We start from the raw sequence: 21,384 nt of genomic DNA on the forward strand, positions 1-21,384 counted from the left end.
TTGATTTTGAAATTTTAGGAAATACACAGCTTTATTGTGCAGGGAAATTTTATGATGTAATTTTTCTTTCTAATTAAATTTTTTTTTCTAGTAAGATTGGAATCTCCAATCTCGTGTTACTGTAAAAGTCGAGAACTAATTATTTTGGTTTGTTCAACTTTATTTTATTCAATTTATAATATACATTCTCTCGTGTTACATTGTGTCAAATCGATACTTGTTAGTTGATATAAACTTTCATTAATATTTAAGTAACAATATCAAAGACAAATCAAAGCAATAATGCGTATATATCTCTAATTAATAGATTTCAATCTCCACTATCTTGTATTAAAAAAAATCAAAAGACCGATAAAAGTTATTCTAAAATTTAAGTGGTTTCTTTTAAAATTTAGAAACCATGTACCATAACATCATTATTTCTTATTTTATTATTATTTTTATTTATTTATTTATTTTAGAAGAAAGTAGGATACAATCGTGATGTTCATGAACTGAGGTTGTAATTTAACCATTTTATATTTATTTCATGAATAAATATTTTCACTGTCAATTTTCCCATTTAATATTTTTCTTAATATATTTTAATTTAAAATTTAGAAATATATTAAAAAGCATATTTGATTTTTGTATTTTCATTAAAGTAATGATTTAGTCTCTAAACTTTTTGTAAAGATTTAGTCATGTTCGGTAACAATTTAGTCGTGGACTTTAGTTGTAACAACGTAGTCTCATAGTTTAAAATTTGTAAAAGTTTAGTCCCTAACTATAAAAATCTCATAAAAATTAAATTTCGATTTCTATCATATAACAATTTAGTCTTTGTAATTTATAAATACATTTGGTCCTTCGTCGTTTTATCAATCTACATATATAATAAACTTTACAAAAAAAAATTACAATAGGGACTAAATTATCACAAACTTTAAATACATAGATTAAATTATTACATAGGGACTAAACGACTACCAATTTGAAAATACATTGACTAAATCATTTCAAATTAAAGCATTAAGAAACTAAATTGTTATTTCAATGAAAATATAGGATAAAAGTCTTTCTTGTAAATGCATTGGGCTTAATTTCAAAAACAAAAACAACTTTTTGAAATTTTAGTTTAGATTTAAAAAATATTTTTTTTAAAGATAAATACAAAACAAATATGTTTACGAATCTAATTTTTAAAAATATGAAAAATAAAAAACAAAATAATTACCGAACCAGATATAAAATAAAACAAAACACCGATGAAAGTTTTGAATTTGTGCCTTTTATTTTAATTCTAACCACAGATAATGACATTGAAGCCATATCCAAAACAAAAAAAATGGTGCCAAGAAACCTGTCCCATTGAGCAACATCACAAATATTGCATATAGAAATTAACTCAAAATAAATCATCTAACACATTTAGGTGATTACGATTACAATTTGTGAAAGATGATACGAGCTCCATGTTGAGGCAGAGTATTCATAATGACAGTAGGAGCATGAATATATGATGGAGAAAGTTCAAATGAGAAGGATCGAAGAACTAAAGATAGTAGCATTTTTGCCTCCATCATAGAAAAGTTTTGGCCCATGCATATTCGAGGACCCAATCCAAATGGGAAGAAAGCAGGTTGAACTTTTGCTGCATTAGAAACTCCCTCTGAGAATCTCTCTGGGTTGAATTCATCTGCATCCTCCCCCCATATTCCACGATCACGATGGATTAGAATAACTGGTATGCCCAACAACACTCCCCCAGGCATTATTAATTCTCCAAGTCTGATCTCTTTTTCAAAAATACGATTCAGCATACCAGCAGGTGGGTATAGCCGTAGGACCTCGTTCAAAATCATAGTTACCTGTGACATTGTAAGATGTTAAGGAAGACATGAAGGGACCTAACAAGGCCTATAAGATGCATTAGCAGCTCCTCTTATCACCAATTATGAATCTTAACATAAAATTCACATTATTTCTCAAGATCTTGTACAATATATTCTTCTTTTTTTTAGTTCAACAACGCATGGCAGAGATTCAAACCTTATACTCTTCTTATTGTTTTATTTTTCACTTATAGTACTATACTTTTTTAATTAAAAGATAAACAATAATAATTAAAATAGTAGAGAATAAATTGACTTACGACTTTAAGGTGAGTCAAACCATCATAATGAGGTTCTTTGTTTCCAAAGACTTGAAGGACCTCTGCTCTAGCTCGTTCTTGCCATTCCTTGTGTGAACTCAATAGAACCATCGTCCAAACTAGTAATGATGCTGTGGTTTCTTGGCCAGCTAGATAGAAAACCTTGCATTCTTTAACAACATCTTCTAAACTTATGCCAACATCTTTATTATTGTCATGTTCTCGAATTTCATTTAAATTTGATTCCAAGAGAAGACCTAACAAATCTCTTTTTTGTACTGCTAATTCACCATTCTCTAAGGACTTTTGCCTGTTCTTTATGATACCCAAAAGCAAATTACTTATTTCTCTGTCTAATCTTTTCATTTCATTGTTCGATTTGGTTGGTACAAACCTGCACACGCAAAAAAAAATAATAATAATAATAGCCTGTGATCAGGGAGAAGAGAAATTTTAAATTAGAAATGATTAGTTTTACGTACTTCCATCCTGGAATTTTCTTTCAATCTAAAATTTCAAAATTACAAGTTGCTCATAACTATCCCAAGGTGAAGTCTGCCTCTTGGCACCGCGATTCCAAGTTCTCTCTCCATTTGTCACTTTCTTCTTATACTTTTCTTCAACACTTTCACTTGGACCAAAACTTGTTTGTTTTAGGTTGGATTCGTAACCATTTCGTTTTTTGTTTTTTGTTTTTTATTTTTAGTTTTTCAAATATGATTATTCGATAATTAATTCAATCTTCTGTTTTTTGTTTTTCAAAAACCATTTTGAAATTCTATATAAATTTCAAAAACAAAAAAAAATGGAGTTTTCAAAATCTCATTTTTTCTTCTATTACTCAACTTTTTTTTTCTTTCTCTCATTTATGTTTAAACAATTTATTTCTCACTCTAAAACTTTATTATTTCTAAATTTCTCTCTACAAACTTTATTTTTCTCTGTGAAGAGTTTTCATATTTTGAATATTTATTATTATTTATCTCTCTCCAAATTTTGCTGTATTTTTGTTTTTTTTCCTTATAGACCAGTTTTTCTCTGTCTAAAAATTTAATATCTTTTCTAACTTTTTTCTCTTTAAAATTTCATTTTTTATAACATTTCTTTTTATTCGTAATCTATTCTTTCCTCTGATTTTATTTTTTCGTTCAATTTTCTTTAACGGTAACTTTTATTTATCTTTGTATTTATTTATTTTCTTTAAAAATTATATTTTGAATCTTGTTTTTATCTCTAAATTTATTTCCACTATAATTTTTCTCTTTCTTTATAATTTTTTTCTTTAACATATCTTTTCCTCTCGACTTTATTTTTTTTCTCTACAATTTTTCTCTTTTTGTCTTTAACTTTTCTTTCACTATTTTTTTTCTAAATTTTTTTATTTATCTCTCTAAAATTTATCTTTCAAAAGTTTATTTGCATTCCTCTAAACTTGTATTTTCATGTCTGTACATTAGGCGTTCCGCATATCCCAAAAATAGGAAATGCATGTCCCAACCCCGTCCCGTCCCCGATTCTATTTTTTAAATAATTAATATATATTTGTTACACTTTTTTTATACTTAAATTCTAAAAATAATTATAAACAATTATAAAATCGTTAATTTTTCTCGAGAATATCTCTCGGATCCAAGAACGAGGTGGAGACGGAGACTAAAAATTTTCACGGGGGAGAGCATCCCCACTCGTTCCCACACCATTGTCATATCTTCTCTACATAAAAATTTTCTATATGTATTTTCAATTTTCTAACTTTTTAAAAACAAAAAACTAAAAATGGTTACCAAACATGTTTTGGTTTTCTGTTTTTCAAAAACAAAAAATAAAAATCGTTATCAAACATATATGGTTTTTGTTTTTAAAAATAGAAAACCAATAACCAAAAACTAAAAACAACAAAAATCAAAAACTACAATGGTTATCAAACGGACCCTTAATTTTCTAACTTAAACTTATAAATACTACTATGATATTTACTTTTTAGAAACGTTTTTAATATTTAAGCCAAGTTTTAAAAACTAAATAAAAATCATTTTTAAAATTAAACTGTCGATTGGTCCTTTTTATCCCAAAATATCTCATATCTTGTAATAAAGGCAAGAGAGGTTGCATTTTTATTTTGATATTGAAGAATAAATATGTTCTCATAATTTGCTAAATAATTTAAATATCAATCCCATAAATTGATCTCTTCCAAAATTAAAAAACGAGTCATATTTAACACAAACGTAGGGTGACTACCATTACAATTTGTGAAAGATGATATGAGCTCCATGTTGAGGCTGAGTGGTCATAATAGCAATAGGAGCATGAGTATATGAGGGAGAAAGCTCAAATGAGAAGGATCGAAGAACTAAAGATAGTAGCATTTTTGCCTCCATCATAGAAAAGTTTTGGCCCATGCATATTCGAGGACCCCATCCAAATGGGAAGAAAGCAGGTTGAACTTTTGCTGCATTAGAAACTCCCTCTGAGAATCTCTCTGGGTTGAATTCATCTGCATCCTCCCCCCATATTTCACGATCACGATGGATTAGAATAACTGGTATGCCCAACAACACTCCCCCAGGCATTATTAATTCTCCAAGTCTGGTCTCTTTTTCAAAAATACGATTCAGCATACCAGCAGGTGGGTATAGCCGTAGGACCTCGTTCAAAATCATAGTTACCTGTGGCATTGTAAGATGTTAAGGAAGACATGAAGGGACCTAACAAGGCCTATAAGATGCATTAGCAGCTCCTCTTATCACCAATTATGAATCTTAACATAAAATTCACATTATTTCTCAAGATCTTGTACAATATATTCTTCTTTTTTTTAGTTCAACAATGCATGGCAGAGATTCAAACCTTATACTCTTCTTATTGTTTTATTTTTCACTTATAGTACTATACTTTTTTAATTAAAAGATAAACAATAATAATTAAAATAGTAGAGAATAAATTGACTTACGACTTTAAGGTGAGTCAAACCATCATAATGAGGTTCTTTGTTTCCAAAGACTTGAAGGACCTCTGCTCTAGCTCGTTCTTGCCATTCCTTGTGTGAACTCAATAGAACCATCGTCCAAACTAGTAATGATGCTGTGGTTTCTTGGCCAGCTAGATAGAAAACCTTGCATTCTTTAACAACATCTTCTAAACTTATGCCAACATCTTTATTATTGTCATGTTCTCGAATTTCATTTAAATTTGATTCCAAGAGAAGACCTAACAAATCTCTTTTTTGTACTGCTAATTCACCATTCTCTAAGGACTTTTGCCTTTTCTTTATGATACCCAAAAGCAAATTACTTATTTCTCTGTCTAATCTTTTCATTTCATTGTTCGATTTGGTTGGTACAAACCTGCACACACACACAAAAATAATAATAATAATAGCTTGTGATCAGGGAGAAGAGAAATTTTAAATTAGAAATGATTAGTTTTACGTACCTCCATCCTGGAATATAAAACCCAGATGCTGATTTAGTTACCAGCTCAATCAATTCTTTCAAAAGTTGGAAGATCATTTGTCCTTCCTTGTAGCTACTCCCACATGCGGTTCGAGAGATGATATCGGCCGTTAAATTATGAAGATAAGGCATGACATCCAACTCGCACGATCCGTCCTTTGAAACTAATCTTTCCCATTGGCTAACCATCTCGTTACACGTGTTGAAGAATGTTGGTACCATGTCCTGTAAATGTGTGTGGATCTAACAATTAGAATTCAGCAACTCCAAAAGAAAAAGGAATAATATGAGAATTAATAATGTTCAATACCTTCAACTTTAAGAAGTGAAATGCAGGGGCAATTATCTTCTTGTGTTTGGCCCATTTTGCCCCTTGGTAGCTTACAATTCCTTCTAAAAGTAGCTTGATCATGGGGTTTAAATTTGGCTTAGGAACATCATCAATTAGAGAAAATATATCTTTGAGTTTTTCTGGCTCCATTATGTGCACTCTTGGATACGGCCCAAACCACGTGAATGAATTCTTACCTGCAACATATTTCATATATCCACTCCTTAAACATAATATATAAACATTTAAATTCTCTTTTTTCTCGTAAAGAAATCTTAGAACTAGTCATCCAAATAGATCCATCATAGAGTGGAATAACTTTCTCGAGAAAAGTTATTTAAACATCACTCTTTGTTTTTATTCAAATGAGAATAAAATTTAAGTGTTTGCCGATAGGTAAGACCACTAAAAAATGATAATTAAGAAATATGAATGTATGGAGAAAATAAAAATAAGTAGTTGACAATTTTTTTAATGATATACCTACCTTGATAAACACCTAAATATTATTTGTACTGAGAACTCATTAGCATCCGTCGTAAGGGTCGAATAAAGAAGGGATGTAAATTTACCATAGTTTTGTATGGTTTGATATTCGGAGGGGATGATACGTGGAGCAATATGATGGGAGAAGTTCATCGGCTTGGAGTTTGCCCGCTCCGACAGGGCCAATCCGTCGTTCAAGTCGCCGTAGAAAATCCGGTAGGAATTTCCGGCGAAGCCTTGGCCTCTGAGCAACTGCTCAAGTCTCTTCGGCCTGAGCCAAAGCCAGTTCACAACACTCCATCCCCATAATAATCCAACCAAGCTCACCAAAACCACCATCCAAATCCATACAACTGACATATCTTCTCCACACACGAGGAATAACAAATACTAAGTTATTTGAGAGAATTTTGGTGCAATTCTTTGATCGGATCGACTCATTTACGAACACGGTGGTTTTAATAGGTGGCCTGGGACGGATTTACCGAGGACCTTGAATTTCGAGTAATATATGTCGACCTCTAAAAATGGGCTTTAGCTTAGTGGCTTCTAAGTGAACATCTGTTACATTCACAATTGACAGCACAGGAGTTTGATATCTCTCCAAAATTTTTTAGTTATTTTATTTCTTTTTGGCTCATATTTAATCTCTTTCGTGTTTTTTTTTAATTATCATATTTCTATCTTCCATGCAATTTATTATGTCTCATTTAAGTATATTTTTCGTTTTCTAGAAAAATCACATTATATTAAATAATTTTTTCGTTTAAATTAAGTCATTTTATTTTATTAAGAAATTTAATTTTAACCAAAAAAAAAACTTTACTAAATATCTTTAAATTTAATTATCTCTCTTATTGTTTTTTAGTAGACATTCTCTCTATTCTATACATAATTCAATTATATTTTATTTTGAATAAGTTAATATCAAATTATGTAGGTATAAAGTCATACTTTAGGTTATTTGTTTTACTTTTCCATCTAATGTCGTAATGACTTATTATAGTTTAGTTTTTAAATATTACTTAGGATATGTTTAATATAATTGATTTTTTAAAATTACCATCGAAATAATATCTTAAAAATCAATTTTTTAATTTGTCAGACATGATTGATTAATAGAAAGGGAATTGATTTTAACAATGCATGCCAAAATCACTCTCAAACACACTCTTAATCTATATATTTAACTCTTGTTCAGAGATTGATGTCAATTAGAGTTGAGCTCATGCAGCTGGCAGGTTATCCACTAATTTAAAATAAAAATAATGTAAAAAACTTTTAAAAAACATATTAATTTAATGAAAATCAAGATTATAAATTTGATTAGTGCCATAAATCTACCATTATAAAACTCTTCAAAGACAAAAAAAAAATTAACAAGAGGAGAAAAAAAACCATCTATAATGTTGTTGTCTCAATTCTATCAATTTTGTAACTTATACATGTTTTATAACTAATTGACATATACAATAATACGTTTTTTAATAAAATTTAAAACGAAAATCTACTGAAGAGTACAAATTGAAATACTTTTTAAAATTTTAAATGAAGATTGCAACATTTATCTAAGTTAAAGTGCAATTTGATGAAATTAAAAGTTTATAGTAAAACTTGATATACCTTGCCACGTTAATGATTAAATTTTATTTACTCCTGATTTACAATTTATATATAGTTCTTCTATACTCTATACTCTATTTTATGAACGGAAAAGATGTAATAAACTAATATTTAAGTTGGGTTGGTTATATATATACATGATCACAACCTCATTTTTCTTACTTCAAAATTAGTGATTTATAAAGAATCTAAAATCATATGGGAAGACAGGCGGTCAATCATCAATAGCATATCAGGATACATATATATATCGGTAATTAAATAAGGTACATCAATATAGAAAAACTAAATGGTATGACTTTGAGGTATATCAATGATATATAAGAGACTAAATGATATGACTATAAGGTATATATATCAATGGTATATCAAAAACTAAATGGTATTCACTATGAGGTATATCAAAATGAGAGAAACTTGAGAGTAAATTGGAATTTTTCTATTTTATGGATGAGTTGAACCTCCAAGTTTTGCTATATTTACAAAAAAATAATAATAATAAATAAATAAAAATAAAAATTGAGATGTGATTGCTAATTTGCAAATAAATATTAGTTTTTTTTTTTTGCTAAGTTTTCAAGTGCCCCATGGTGGTCGGTAAGAGATACTTTTGATAGGCTCACATAGATGAAAATTGTTGTTTAAGTAAGAATAATATTTAGGTATTTACTGATGAGTAAGTATCTCTAATTACCACCATTAAAAAATTGACAGCTAAGTGAGAAAATAGTTCTTTTTTCAAGAAAAATAGTTGTCGATTTTTGAATAGTGGTTATATTTAGGAAGATACTTACCAGTAAGCACCAAAATATTATTATTCTTAGTAAAGGATCCACAACTTCATATCCATGCTGGTCTACAAAGAAAATCATACGTCTCTTTGTTCACATCCTATATCCTCTCTTTTCTCGATGAAGAAATCTTATAACTACTCTTGAAATAGATCCACGTGATCTACCATAGAGAGTATGGTAACTTCTCGAGAAAAGTTACTTAAACATCCCTCCTCGTTCACTCAAAGAAGGATAAAATTTAGGTACTTGCTCATAAATAAGCCCACTATTAATAAAATAACAACTAAAATCTAGGAATGCATCGAAAAAGAGAGAGAAAATATAAAAAATAGTTGTCAATTTTTCAATGTTTGTCGAATTTTATCTCTTTTAGCTGTCAATTCTTTAATGATATAGTAACTAGGATCAAGTACCTAGATAACCACCTCAAATATTATTCGTACTGAGAATCCATTAACGTCCATCATAAGGGCTGAACCAAAAAGTTAAGAAGAGACGTAAATTTACCATAGTTTTGTATGGTTTGATATTCGGAGGGGATGATACGTGGAGCAATATGATGGGAGAAGTTCATCGGCTTGGAGTTTGCCCGCTCCGACAGGGCCGATCGATCCTTCAAGTCGCCGTAGAAAATCCGGTAGGAATTTCCGGCGAAGCCTTGGCCTCTGAGCAAGTTCTCAAGCTTCTTTGGCCTGACCCAAACCCAGTTGACAACACTCCATCCCCATAATAATCCCACTAAAACCACCACCCAAATCCAAACAACTGACATCATCGTCTCCATGCACACAGGAAAAACAAATACAAAATTATTTGAGAGAACTTTCAAGCACAATTTCGTTTCAGCTTATTTATTAATGGTTGTGGCGAGGGAGGAGAGTTCTAGAATATTTGTACATTCTAATAATACGTAGACCACGTATTAATATACTTATTATTAAACTATTTAATGGAACAATTAAAGTCATTGGCAAAGAAATGGACTTATTTGACTTTCATTAAGTATGAACTTTTATTTAGGTGTGTTAACAAGAATAACGGTACTTTACAATAGTATGATATTGTACGCTTTGGATACAATCCGCACGGCTTGAAGTTTCACCTAAAAGGTGTCATACCAATGAAGATATTGTTCTCATCTATATATCATCTATAATTCTCTTGCCTAGTCATTTACTCTTATCCGATTTTATGGTGTCTCCAATACGGTAAACATATTTCAGTTCTCCTGTTTTCTATAGAGTTCCGGTGCATTTCGTTGAGGAAGATCTAATCCAATAGAGAGGTACTGTCGAAAACACGATTTAATTCAAGTTTGATCGTTCTTCATCTATATTTCTCGTCTAGTCATTTAATCTGACTAGATTTGACGGGGTCAGGAAGAATTTATAAATAGGACACAAAAGTTATGGTCTCCAATACGATAAACATATTTCAGTTCTCCTGTTTTCTATATGACAAGAGAGAGTTTTGAGTTATGGTGTATTTAGTTAAGAAGATCCAATCCAATATAGATGTAATCATTTATGTTCTCGATTTTAATAATTTGATATGCATAATCATCTTAAGGTTATTGCTATTATTAGTAATTACACCAAATGGTATCAGAGTAAGATATACACATATTGTTTTTGTTGAATTGAAAGTTTTCACAATAGAGTTTTTTATTATGAAATATGTTTATAATCATGGATTCTGATTTGATATTCATTTTCAAACATGTTGTTCTACATGGTCGTAATGGAAGAATTATGCTATTTTTTTATTTCTTCTTTAATGGTATGTTGCTCGATTTGAAATTGAATTTCAATATCAAATTGTTATATGATGTTGGTAAACTATGGTTGGAATGCCTAAATATATATTGTTTTATGAAACACATACCATAATAGTTGTTTTACTGAGACTGACAGATGGCGGTTAATAAGGAACCACGGTTCCGGCACGTGCCACGTATGGTCTCTAGGCTCGCCACGTGTGTCCTCTTCGATTTTTGAACCAAACCGGTGGGCCGCCGAACCAAATCAATGTTGGAATAATTTGTCCGATTCTTAAGTTTTAATGGTTGGATTTGGTTTTTATGGGACATTTGGCTTATTTTAAGGACCTTTTACCAATTTAATAAAATTTATACATGATTAATTATTTAAAATAACTTTGATATTTTATTTTCATATAAATATAATTAACAATATAAAAAATTAAATCTTGCGTGCATAACTTTATTTTAGTTATATCAAAGTGAAGGAACATGTTGTCAAAGTAGCATTTGTTACTAAATAATTGATATTGTTAAAATTATAAGATGTTAGTGAATTTGCTATTTATGCATTCTTGTAACCGTTCAAAGGAAGCTACTATTCTGGTCCAATAACATATTCACTTACAGCGATGAACATAAATAACATTAAGCTATGCCATGTGGGTTTTTGTCGATCCAAAAGAAGGCTTGCACCAAATTAGTTATTAATGTTCGAACTGCCTTAAGAGTACTACTTACAAATTAATAGTAAGCTCAAAAGAAGACTAGCTATTAATGTTGTGTTTAATATCTTATTTATTTTCAAGGAATTTTTGGCACAAGCATTCAATTAGTTCGGACTTGTTTATTGTTAAATTAAAAACGGGATAAAAAAAGTTCTTCTATCAAAGAAGCCCGCGCTTCCTTCATTGAAGTAAGTACAAATGGTCTGGTTCGAAATTTTCTAAGAATATATTTAGTGACTTTTTATGTGCCTCCGATTCAAACTTTTCAATTCCTTAAACAGTGTTATTTAAGGGAAAATTTATTTTTCTTTTTTCTATTGTGTATAGGCTGAATTTCCAATTTTTGTTATTTTGGTTGTTAATTTTGCACCTAATTATTAGTTTTTTACTATTTTGCAAGTGCTCTTTTGATATACGTGAGCTCTAAGTAATAATAAATACAATATATAATTAATCTTTGAATGATTTTATTGTTTTCATTGTCTCACTTTCATCCTATTCCTAATACTACCTATGTATTAATTAGTGCGATAGGTAAAACTTACTCGATTAAGATTAATGCCAACAATAGAAGAACTAACTCTTGTGCTACATCATTAGATCTTCTTCTCCCACTCGCAAATTCAATACGCCCTAGAGATCAATTGTCAATGGACACGATTTTGATGATTAGAACATCTAATAATGAGAGAAGGGATCGATTTACATGAATATCTTATTTGAACCTTGACAGATTAGAGATAATTCTTTTATCTTTTGGTAGGAAATTATCAAATAATACCATCGTTTTGTGATAGCATTCTATTTTTTTAATTTTTTTTTTTTTTTGGTATTTTTCTCATTTAAGAAATATTTGATATTTTTTTAATTAAGAAAACATAAAAACGTTTCGTACTCAAATTTTAAATTCAAAACTAAACTTTTAAGCAAAAAGTAATAAATAAAATAATCCAAATAATCATGTTATAATTAATTTTTTAATACTTAATTAAAAATATTTATTATGAACTTTATAAGTCAAATAATGATAAAACAATTATTTTGTTTTTTGTATGAAAAAACAAGGAATGAGCATGAGAAACAAATATACATAAATATATGTGATTTCAAAATTATGGGAACCAAGTAACCATTTTTTTTAGGGTAAAATATATTTTTAGGCTGTGAGTTTGGAGATAGATTTTTATTTGGTCCCAAATTTCAAAAAGTATTGGAGATAGATTTTTATTTGGTCCCAAATTTCAAAAAGTAATAGTTCAGTCTCTGATCTTTAGAAAATAGTTCTATAAGATGTTCGAGTTAAATCCATGAGTAACACTAACGGAATGTCGATGTGGCTTTGTGAGTTGTATATTTATTTAATTTTATATTACTTTTAACATATTTGTGTACTTTTTTTATTTTTCTCTCTCTCTTTGCTCCCTCTTCCCATGTACCTCTGGTTTCTCTTCCTCCGCCTGATTATATTTAGATAGAGAAAAATATATTATAGTGACAAAAATTTATAATTATATTTGGATAGTGAAAAATATAATTACAGTGAAAAAAATTGGAAGAGAAAAATTTAGATAGAGAAGAGTTGACAATATATTTACTAGAGAAAAAAAATTTATAAAACGCGAAATTTTAGAGATAAAAATTTAGAAAAATATTACATTTATGAAAATTTTGGAGAGAGGAAAATTATATAATATAATTCTAGACATGGATGTTTCGAATTGAGAAAGAAAATTTTTAGAAAGAAATTTTTAGTAGGAGAAAGTTAAAAAGAAAACCTTGTTATTTTTAGAAGAGATTCCCAAATTGTATATAAACTTTAGAAATAAAAAAAATCATTGTTTAGTACAATAAATTAGGAGTACGAGAGTTTGAATTTTCGATTTCAAGAAAATAAGTAGGTATCAATTACCATTGAATCATGTTAAAAATAATAATAATAATAATAATAAAAAGAACATGTATCAATTATCATTGAAGCATGCGTGTTGGTAAAACAAAAAATATTTATTTATTTTATAGGAAGATTTTGAAAGTATAACATTAAAATAAATCAAATTGGAATTAAATAAACCAAAATAAAATTTTCATAGAACAAACAGCAGTGGACTTCATATCTAGAATGACATTCGGGACTGTGACTAATGGTAATCAAAAGCTCCCATCGATTAAGTCTCCTCTTGACTGTGTTCCTAAATGAGTTATCCAACGAAAAAGGTTACAGGACGAGCTTGAAATATGCATTACGTTTTTCGAATTTAAATGAGTAGTTGATGTCTATCGTAATTCTGTATTAGATCCTTAGTTAGATCTCGGTGCCGACGAGGACAAGCGTTCGAAGTACAATTAGAACAAAAAGCTAAAAATGCATGTATGTAATATTTTTACCCAAAATTAAAAGTTTGAAGTTATAATTGATTCATTTGGTGGTGTTGAAATCGAACCAGAGGGGGAATTGAGAGAGAGCCGCCAAAATCATCGAAAGGAAGAAGAAACTAGTTTTAAGCTGGATTAACGGTAGATCAACTGCATCCAAATGAAGACCCACAAACCGATTTCTCCCTTCCGGCTGTGTTCGCTCCTCCGGCTCCAAAAGGACCCAAAAATCGCTTTTCAGCACTTCCAGAGCCCTAATCCCAGCGCTGCGAAACCCCCAAAACCCTTCCGATACTCCCTCCTTTCTTACGATCTCATCATCTCCAAGCTCGGGCGTGCCAAATTGTTCGATGAAATGGAACAAGTCCTCCTCCAGCTTAAGCAAGAGACTCGTTTTGCCCCGAGTGAAATCATTTTCTGTAATGTCATTTCGTTCTATGGCCGAGCCCGCCTCCCCGACCGTGCCTTCCAAGTGTTCGAACGAATTCCGTCCTTCGGCTGCAACCGGACGGTGAAATCCGCGAATTCGTTGTTGGATGCGTTGTTGAAGTGCAGGGAGTTTGAGAAAATGGCGGAAGTTTTTGTGGGAATTGGAAGTTATGGATCCCCAGATGCCTGTACTTTTAACATTTTGATTCATGCTGCCTATTTATGTGGGAATTCGGATGATGCATGGGAGGTGTTCGATGAAATGCGAAAGAGAGGTATTCACCCTAATGTGGTCACTTTTGGAACTTTGATTTATGGCCTTTCTCTGAATTCTAAGTTGAAAGAAGCATTGAAATTGAAAGAAGATATGGTTAGAGTGTGTGGGATTTTGCCTAATGCGTCTATATACGCTACTTTGATTAAAGGGTTCTGTGGGATTGGTGAATTGATTTTGGCTTTCGAACTAAAGGAAGAGATGGTGACAAGCAAGGTCAAAATGGACTCAGCGATTTATTCTACTTTAATTAGCGCGCTCTTTAAACATGGAAGAAAAGAAGAAGTTTGTGACATTTTAGGAGAGATGAGAGAGAATGGGTGCAAACCCGATACGGTAACCTACAATGCCATGATCAGTGGGCACTGTAAAGAAAACGATCTCGAATCTGCGTTTAGAGTTTTGGATGAGATGGTGGAGAAAGGGTGTAAGCCAGATGTGATTAGTTTCAATTCTATCATCGGAGAGTTATGCAAAAAGGGGAAATGGAATGAAGCTATTGACTTACTTGAAGACATGCCTAGACGTGGGTGCTCTCCTGATGTGGTATCATACAGGACACTTTTTGATGGGCTTTGTGAAACGATGCAGTTACAGAAAGCAACTTCCATACTGGACGAGATGATCTTCAAGGGTTATGTGCCTCGTTCTGAAAGCATAAACAAACTCGTCGACGGGTTATGCCAGGAATGCGATGTGGAGCTGTTGTGGATGGTTTTAGACAGTCTAGGAAGAGGAAATGCCATGAATATGGACACATGGGCTAGAGTTATTGCTTTGGTTTGCAAGGAAAATATGTCGGAAGCCTCCAAGTTAGTTGATTCATTGGTTAGTTAACGAGTTTGCAGCTTTGTCAAGGGGACAATCTTATGATATCTATGTTTAAATTCTTGCTAGTCTTATACAACAGTTCAGACCTCTTGTCCTTTCTAGGATAAGAAACTCAACTTTCATTTCCCATCTCAAAGGCAATGTCGATTTACAACATACTCATGAAGTTAGTTTGGATCGGGTTAGAACTAGAGAGTGATGATCCCCTACCCGCACCTAGTTCTCTCATCATGCTATATTAGACTGAGCATAGCTCCATTCTATAAGCAGATTTTCTAGTTGGTAAATGAGAGAGAGCTTTGGCCTTTGGAAAGAATCAAGAATAATGAAAGGAGCTACTAGGGGTACTTTCTTATTAAGCCGAGAATCAATTTGTCCAGTCAGGGGTGACAGAGTCGGAGGCAACACATGTTGAACAAAGTCGCGAGAGGTACAATTATTTCCATTCAACACAAGTAAACTTATACATCTTGTAGGAATCCTTAGTTCATGCGCACAAACGTGTAACTAGGAGTAGTATGGGTTACGGAATTCACACGCAGGCACGCGAGTATCTTCACCATCGCCTACTGCTTCGGCTTCAGTTTAAGTGCAGCACTGCAGAGAGTTTTACTCACAGGTCAGCTCTGAAAATCAGTAAAAACAAGAAGAGCCAGCAATTTCAACTCACCTATTGATGCAGTAGCGCTTCCCAGTTGGCGCCGGTCCATCATCGAATACATGGCCCAGATGAGCATCACAAACAGCACAAAGAACTTCCTCTCGAGGCATGAAAATAATAGACAAGTCTAGCTTGGATTTGACGTTATCACGAACAGGCTGGTAATATGATGGCCAACCAGTCCCACTGTCAAATTTAGTAGATGATCTGAAGAGAGAATATTGCAAGTTATTGGAAGTTATATACAACAAAAGCAGCTGCATAGAGAAGTTTCTAAAAGGACCAGAATATTTACTCAAACAGAGTTGTGTCGCAACATATACAGTGGTATGTCCCTGGCGTTTTGGTGTTCCAGTACTCACTAGAATTGAAGGAAAAAGGTTAAAATAGAACATAATGAGAAAATGGTGCGTTGAAGAAACTATATTACAGCATACCCAGTAAAAGCTCTCTCAGTTCCCTTCTGACGAGTAATATCAAACTGCTCCTTTGTGAGCCGTTTCTTCCATTCATCATTGCTTATAGATTTGTAATCCGTGGTGTCAGCCTCAGCCTCTGCACCCAACAAGAGCTTCTTCAATAGTCAAATCAGAGACATGTTCATAGCACCAAATTGGTAAGAGAAATTCTCTCTCTCTCTCTCTCTCTCAATACTGAAATCTGGATTCTGATAAACTTTATCATATACAGTTCAATCTCAACTTGGAACCCTCCAGCATCAGAACGGAAGTTAAGAATTACAGTAATGATAGAAGTCAGTCTGAAGAAACAATATTTGATGGCGAAAAGGAAGAGAGAAAACACAAAGAGAGTATGATGAAATTTATGGTAAATCACAAGTAGAAAGGAAGAGAAAAAACCTCGGATGCCATCTGGTCGCTGGGAAGAGGAGGAGGAGCCCATTGCACGAACGAAAGATGATGAAAGCTTTTTGGGTGCTCTGAAACTTGGAGATGACACAAAGATGATCTTAAAACCTTGTTGGGTTTTGGAGGAATTGAGAAACCCAGTTGGAATTGATAAACTCGAACTTCTGGCAGCCATTGCCGACACTAAAATAAACTTGGGTTTTCAGTTTCTATTGAAATACTCGGCAGCAGAAGCAGGCTAGTGTAGTGTGCAAGACAGAATGTTATGAAGATTCTGCAATCTCAGCCGCATGATTGGGTGTGAAAGCTGATTGATGGAATCTGGATGGTTGGATTGGGCAGGAGTAATTATGGTGCTGTGTGCTGGGGAGCATTTGAGTGGTTGGATGAGAAAGTGTCCACGTTTATTTCTTTGCAATTGCATGGATATGACTGATAAATACTAATTGAACCCATTCATATTTCATATTAAATTATGGATGTTCTAATAAAAAAATATTTTAGTTTATGTAATTTTATTTTAATTCTTCTTTATTTATTAATATTAAATAAATTGTTATAAAAAAAATTTACTATCAATAATATAGTAAAAAATTAAATTAAAATTTATTACTATTTTAATTAAAAAGAAGATTGATATTTGTAATTAGCTAGAAGGAAGAAAGGATTATACTAATAATTGTTATATATTTGATGAATTATGATTCTGATTGTAGAAAATATGTGTAAATTTGTGTTAAATACTATCAAAGAAATAACTAACATTCTTCCGATTGATTTTTCACTTGGCCTAAAAGCATTCACAAATTAGCTAGAATAATTTATGAAAAAGTAAAAACAAGCATAAATTGAAATGATCACATACATATCATCTGAAGTTAAGAGATCAAAATAAAACTTAGTTTACGTATCTAGAGTACTCAATGTAAAGAGCAGGTAGTTTGCTTTATTACCCTTCATATGGGATTTTAGAAAGCCAAAGAAACAAGTTGTTCAATCTTCGACTCTTGATCGTTTAGGTGGGAGGGTGGTTAATTCGCATAGCGTCGAGGTAAGATTTCCCGTCGAGTTTGCGAGTGAAGAGGCCACTCACATAGTGTTGATATGTCAAAGATGTAAACAAAGGAGGGGAATGAGGGGTGATGAGGGATGGGGCTGGCCTTATTAGCTTCTCAAAGCTTGGATTGCAGAAGGTTGCTATGGAAAGCCTTTCACTCTCTGAGTTCACTGTTGCGCAGTGCTCTATGCTTCTGTATTTCCCATTCGTTATCATCTGCCAGTGCCACCACACTTACAAAATACACTAATAATTCGAAAAAAGAGCAAACTAAAAAATAAAACCATTATGGTTTTAATTATATTTCAGAAATTTCCCCTATCATTCTATCTTTGATTTTATTCTACTCAAAAAATATTAAAAATAAAGAACTCCTAAAATTGAAAGAATAACTTTTTTTTTTAAATACTATTTTAGGTTTTTACGTTTTATTCTTGCACTTTCAAAATGTACAAACGTTTCAAAAGTATTCGGACGAAAATAACAAAAATTGAGAGTGTAAGGACTAAAATGGTTATTTTGAAAGTACCTAAACAAAAATTAACCAAAGTTGAAAATACGAGAATCAAAATAATATTTAAACTTTTTTTTCCTTATAAAGAACCATCTTCTTTTATAAATATATTTTAAATTTTTTAATCATAATTTATCCGTTAACTACATTTCTTTTCATTTTTAAAAAAGTAATTTTGATTGAGCACTATTTTCTCTTTTTAAGCATTTTATATTTATTTATCAAGTTTTAGTCCTCAAGTTTCAAATGAGTTCCGGTACTTCAAAAAATGTCTAATAGATTCTTAAAATTTTATCTTTTATCTAATGAGTCTCTAAATTTTTAATTCTTTATCTAATAATCATTAACATGACATTTATTAAAATTCACACACCTATTAAATACAAAATTTAATTTTATATCTAAATAGATTTGTTAATTTTAAAAATATCAAATAGGTCGGAAATGATATAAAAGTTCAAGAACATATTAGACTCAAGAGTTTATATATCTTTACCATCTATTAAACACAAACCTGAAATTTCAATAACAAAATTTTTACTTCAACATAAAATTTAAAACCAAAAAAAAAATAAAAAAGTGGATTCCACCTGATAAACAAAATATAGTTTATAGATTGTGCGGGTTAGTATTAGTGAAAGTAATATATCCTTTTCAAAACAAAACAAAAAAAAAAAGAAGAAAAAGTAATATACAGTTTTTACATAGTTTGCTGGGACGTAACATCAAGGACCATTGCAAATTCAGAAAACAAGAACAAAAGAGAGAATTTTTTTCTTTTAATAATAAAAATAAAATGTTTAAATAATATTTTTGTCCAAATTACTTTCACTTTGGTTCGTCTCAATACTTCTAAAACATCCCCATTTTGCACTCTTTTTGTCCTCTAATTTTTATTTTTTGTCTCAAATTTTTCAATCCAAATTAAGTTTTATTTAAGCATATGAACGAAACATGTACTAGGCTTAAAATAGATATACCAAAATGGTATTTTGACAAAAACACGTAGCTTTTTTTTTTTTTTTTTTGAAACACATAAAAACACAGAGCCCTAAGAGATCAGAATCTCCAAAAATGGCAACATTTATCAGTGTAAAACGAAGGTTTACCTCCATGATGTCTCCAATGTTGACGATGAATGCATCTGGGAGTGGCGCCACCGGAATCCACTTCCCCTCTTTCTTTATCTTCAGACCTTCCACTTGGTTGATCTGCAGCAGAATCGTGAGCCCCACGGCGTCGGAATGAGGCGTCAGTCCGATCACCTTCTCCGTCTCCGGGCAAGCCGGGTAGTAGTTCATCCTCATCGACTGATTCCCGTCCTTGAACATCTCCGTCATCTCCCCCTCTTTTATCTCCAACGCCCTCTCCAATTCCCTCACAATCGCCGCCGCCACATCCTTCACCTCCGACGAGTAATCCTCCAATGCGTTTCTGCACATTCCAATCCCCAAATTCTATCTCCGATCACCACAACCTTAATCAGCTTTTAATTAATTTGTTTAGATTTCATCTTCTATTTCGATAAATTCATTTATAAACTTGTTTTTGAATCAGTACCGGAAGGAGAGAGGGAGGTTTTGAAATAAGCGCGGCTTCCTCTGATGTTCTGGCGCGGTACAGAGGAAGAAAATGTCAGACCAGTCCAACTTTTGTTCTTCAGATACCACAAAAGCTTGACCGAAACCTTCTACATCTCCTTCGATTTGCCATAGCTTCTTCCTCTCCTCAATCGGAAGCTTGAAAAACTCCTGCGTTTCGATTCGCATTTTCTCGATCTTCACTCCATGGTTCACTAACTGCACGCCTCAAAAAGATCCGACCAGACGAAGCCGATTGATCAGATTCTGATTCAGATTCAGATTCTCACGGATAGAAATAGAGAGAGAGAGAGAGACGAACCTGGAAGAATCCCCAATCTCTGCATGCGGAATGAAGCCGAGCCGATTCTGAGTCCATTGAAGCGCCGGAAAGCAAGCTCGCAAAGTCGATTACGGGGATTTCGGAAGCGGCGGAGACGATCGGCGAGCGGAGGAGATCGGAGCGGACGTATCGAGGTGGAATTTCGATGAACGGCTGCTTCGCCAATTCTTGAACAGAGGGCACAGGAATCGAGCTCCCGTATGTTGATGATGCGTTCTTCTCCATGTTCTTCGGTTGATAGGATTCAGATTTCGGCGCGAAAAGGCGAGATGAAAAAATGGATTTCGATTTTGGAGTTTTAGTTCGGACGCTGTTCTTGTTCGTCTCTGTGAAATGAGCGGTTTCCATGGAAGTGGACGACTCAGCGATCAACGGACTGAACACGTTTTTTCTCTCTCTTTCTCGATAATTTTTAAACTAATACTTGCCAAAGTGAGGCCAGGGTGTTAAATGTCCGATCAACATTTCCACTAAAATTTTCATATATTTCTCTCCTCTATTCTCCGAGGATAAATAAACATTTATATAGTATGGTTAAAAAATAGATAAAATATAGAAAATATCTACCAAATTTTATTAATATTAATCCCTTTTTATTTATTTAAATACGTTAAAGTACTTATTTGTTCATTTAGACTTTTTTTTAACTATTCCATAAATATTCATTAACGTTTTCATAAAATTGAGACATCGACATTTTTATTGACATAGACAAGAATAATATCAAATTTTTGGTATTACTTCTTTATCATATCAATATTGTATTAAAAATTGTAATGAGTAGTAAAAATCTTTCATACATTTTAAAATATGTCACATGTTTCTTAAAATTAGCACAAAATTAGAATTATTTTTCCAAATCTCGCGCATAAAATTGGGCCTCGTTTTTCCTTTGTTCGTATATTAAATACTTAAATCAATAGTATATTAGATACTCATATCAATTGTATATCATACTTTTTTTTTAAAAGTGTATATCATTCACTTATATCAATAATATATCAAATATATATCACATACATATTGCAAATATATCAAACATTCATATCACTCGTATATCGAATGTATATATATATAATAGGTTATGACATATTACAAATGTATCTTATAGATACAGCACATATTACAAATATATCACATGCC

The 21,384-nt window shown here is 31.9% G+C and overlaps 5 protein-coding genes across 7 annotated transcripts; 1 reads left to right on the forward strand and 4 right to left on the reverse strand.

Moving 5' to 3' along the window:
- Positions 1–1,409: 1,409 nt before the first annotated feature.
- Positions 1,410–2,624, reverse strand: LOC148208056 (11-oxo-beta-amyrin 30-oxidase-like). Its single transcript, XM_088119911.1, has 3 exons — positions 2,617–2,624; positions 2,135–2,528; positions 1,410–1,850 (listed from the first exon to the last, which is right to left on the reverse strand). The coding sequence occupies exons 2-3, from the start codon at positions 2,498–2,500 to the stop codon at positions 1,425–1,427; spliced, it is 792 nt and encodes a 263-aa protein (XP_087976037.1). The 5' UTR covers positions 2,501–2,528; positions 2,617–2,624; the 3' UTR covers positions 1,410–1,424.
- A 1,601-nt stretch (positions 2,625–4,225) lies between these two features.
- On the reverse strand, positions 4,226–9,651 carry LOC111007168 (cytochrome P450 CYP72A219). Of its 2 annotated transcripts, XM_088120082.1 has the most exons (6): positions 9,331–9,651; positions 8,918–8,927; positions 5,900–6,140; positions 5,570–5,814; positions 5,088–5,481; positions 4,226–4,803 (listed from the first exon to the last, which is right to left on the reverse strand). In XM_088120082.1, exons 1-6 carry the CDS (start codon positions 9,605–9,607, stop codon positions 4,378–4,380), a joined length of 1,593 nt encoding a protein of 530 aa, XP_087976208.1. In that variant the 5' UTR covers positions 9,608–9,651; the 3' UTR covers positions 4,226–4,377. The 2 variants fall into 2 exon arrangements, with proteins under 2 accessions (XP_087976208.1, XP_087976207.1); XM_088120081.1 differs by lacking the exons at positions 8,918–8,927; positions 9,331–9,651 and adding an exon at positions 6,493–7,026 and having other exon boundaries at positions 5,900–6,117.
- A 3,804-nt stretch (positions 9,652–13,455) lies between these two features.
- Positions 13,456–17,260, forward strand: LOC111004838 (Pentatricopeptide repeat (PPR) superfamily protein). The gene is made up of 2 exons (XM_022276060.2): positions 13,456–16,494; positions 16,569–17,260. Exon 1 carries the CDS (start codon positions 13,844–13,846, stop codon positions 15,221–15,223), a length of 1,380 nt encoding a protein of 459 aa, XP_022131752.1. The 5' UTR covers positions 13,456–13,843; the 3' UTR covers positions 15,224–16,494; positions 16,569–17,260.
- On the reverse strand, positions 15,629–16,922 carry MSRB1 (methionine sulfoxide reductase B 1). Its single transcript, XM_022276088.2, has 5 exons — positions 16,739–16,922; positions 16,316–16,433; positions 16,174–16,239; positions 15,888–16,085; positions 15,629–15,814 (listed from the first exon to the last, which is right to left on the reverse strand). Exons 1-5 carry the CDS (start codon positions 16,920–16,922, stop codon positions 15,784–15,786), a joined length of 597 nt encoding a protein of 198 aa, XP_022131780.1. The 3' UTR covers positions 15,629–15,783.
- On the reverse strand, positions 16,974–20,738 carry LOC111004846 (protein SRG1). 2 transcript variants are annotated; one of them, XR_002600661.2, is made up of 5 exons: positions 20,221–20,738; positions 19,879–20,117; positions 19,428–19,752; positions 17,701–18,020; positions 16,974–17,110 (listed from the first exon to the last, which is right to left on the reverse strand). XR_002600661.2 is itself a non-coding variant. In XM_022276071.2 (4 exons), exons 1-4 carry the CDS (start codon positions 20,587–20,589, stop codon positions 17,763–17,765), a joined length of 1,191 nt encoding a protein of 396 aa, XP_022131763.1. In that variant the 5' UTR covers positions 20,590–20,738; the 3' UTR covers positions 17,568–17,762. The 2 variants fall into 2 exon arrangements, 1 of the variants encoding a protein (XP_022131763.1); XM_022276071.2 differs by lacking the exon at positions 16,974–17,110 and having other exon boundaries at positions 17,568–18,020.
- Between the last annotated feature and the right edge of the window lie 646 nt (positions 20,739–21,384).

The sequence above is a fragment of the Momordica charantia genome, assembly GCF_013281855.1.
Source record: "Momordica charantia cultivar OHB3-1 chromosome 11 unlocalized genomic scaffold, Mcharantia_2.0 BLBB01000011.1, whole genome shotgun sequence".
Classification (NCBI taxonomy): Eukaryota; Viridiplantae; Streptophyta; class Magnoliopsida; order Cucurbitales; family Cucurbitaceae; genus Momordica; species Momordica charantia.

Coding starts and splice junctions, on each gene's coding strand:
- LOC148208056 (XM_088119911.1), bottom strand. CDS start 2,500: ATGAAAAGATTAGACAGAGAAATAAGTAATTTGCTTTTGGGTATCATA. Junction 1,851..2,134: donor GTTTGACTCACCTTAAAGTC/GTAAGTCAATTT, acceptor ACAATGTCACAG/GTAACTATGATTTTGAACGA.
- LOC111007168 (XM_088120082.1), bottom strand. CDS start 9,607: ATGGAGACGATGATGTCAGTTGTTTGGATTTGGGTGGTGGTTTTAGTG. Junction 5,815..5,899: donor TTCACTTCTTAAAGTTGAAG/GTATTGAACATT, acceptor ACACATTTACAG/GACATGGTACCAACATTCTT. Junction 5,482..5,569: donor TTTTATATTCCAGGATGGAG/GTACGTAAAACT, acceptor GTGTGTGTGCAG/GTTTGTACCAACCAAATCGA.
- LOC111004838 (XM_022276060.2), top strand. CDS start 13,844: ATGAAGACCCACAAACCGATTTCTCCCTTCCGGCTGTGTTCGCTCCTC.
- MSRB1 (XM_022276088.2), bottom strand. CDS start 16,922: ATGGCTGCCAGAAGTTCGAGTTTATCAATTCCAACTGGGTTTCTCAAT. Junction 16,086..16,173: donor TGCGACACAACTCTGTTTGA/GTAAATATTCTG, acceptor TTCTCTCTTCAG/ATCATCTACTAAATTTGACA. Junction 15,815..15,887: donor AAGCGCTACTGCATCAATAG/GTGAGTTGAAAT, acceptor AACTCTCTGCAG/TGCTGCACTTAAACTGAAGC.
- LOC111004846 (XM_022276071.2), bottom strand. CDS start 20,589: ATGGAAACCGCTCATTTCACAGAGACGAACAAGAACAGCGTCCGAACT. Junction 19,753..19,878: donor AACCTCCCTCTCTCCTTCCG/GTACTGATTCAA, acceptor TGGAATGTGCAG/AAACGCATTGGAGGATTACT. Junction 18,021..19,427: donor ACATTGGAGACATCATGGAG/GTAAACCTTCGT, acceptor TGGCACTGGCAG/ATGATAACGAATGGGAAATA.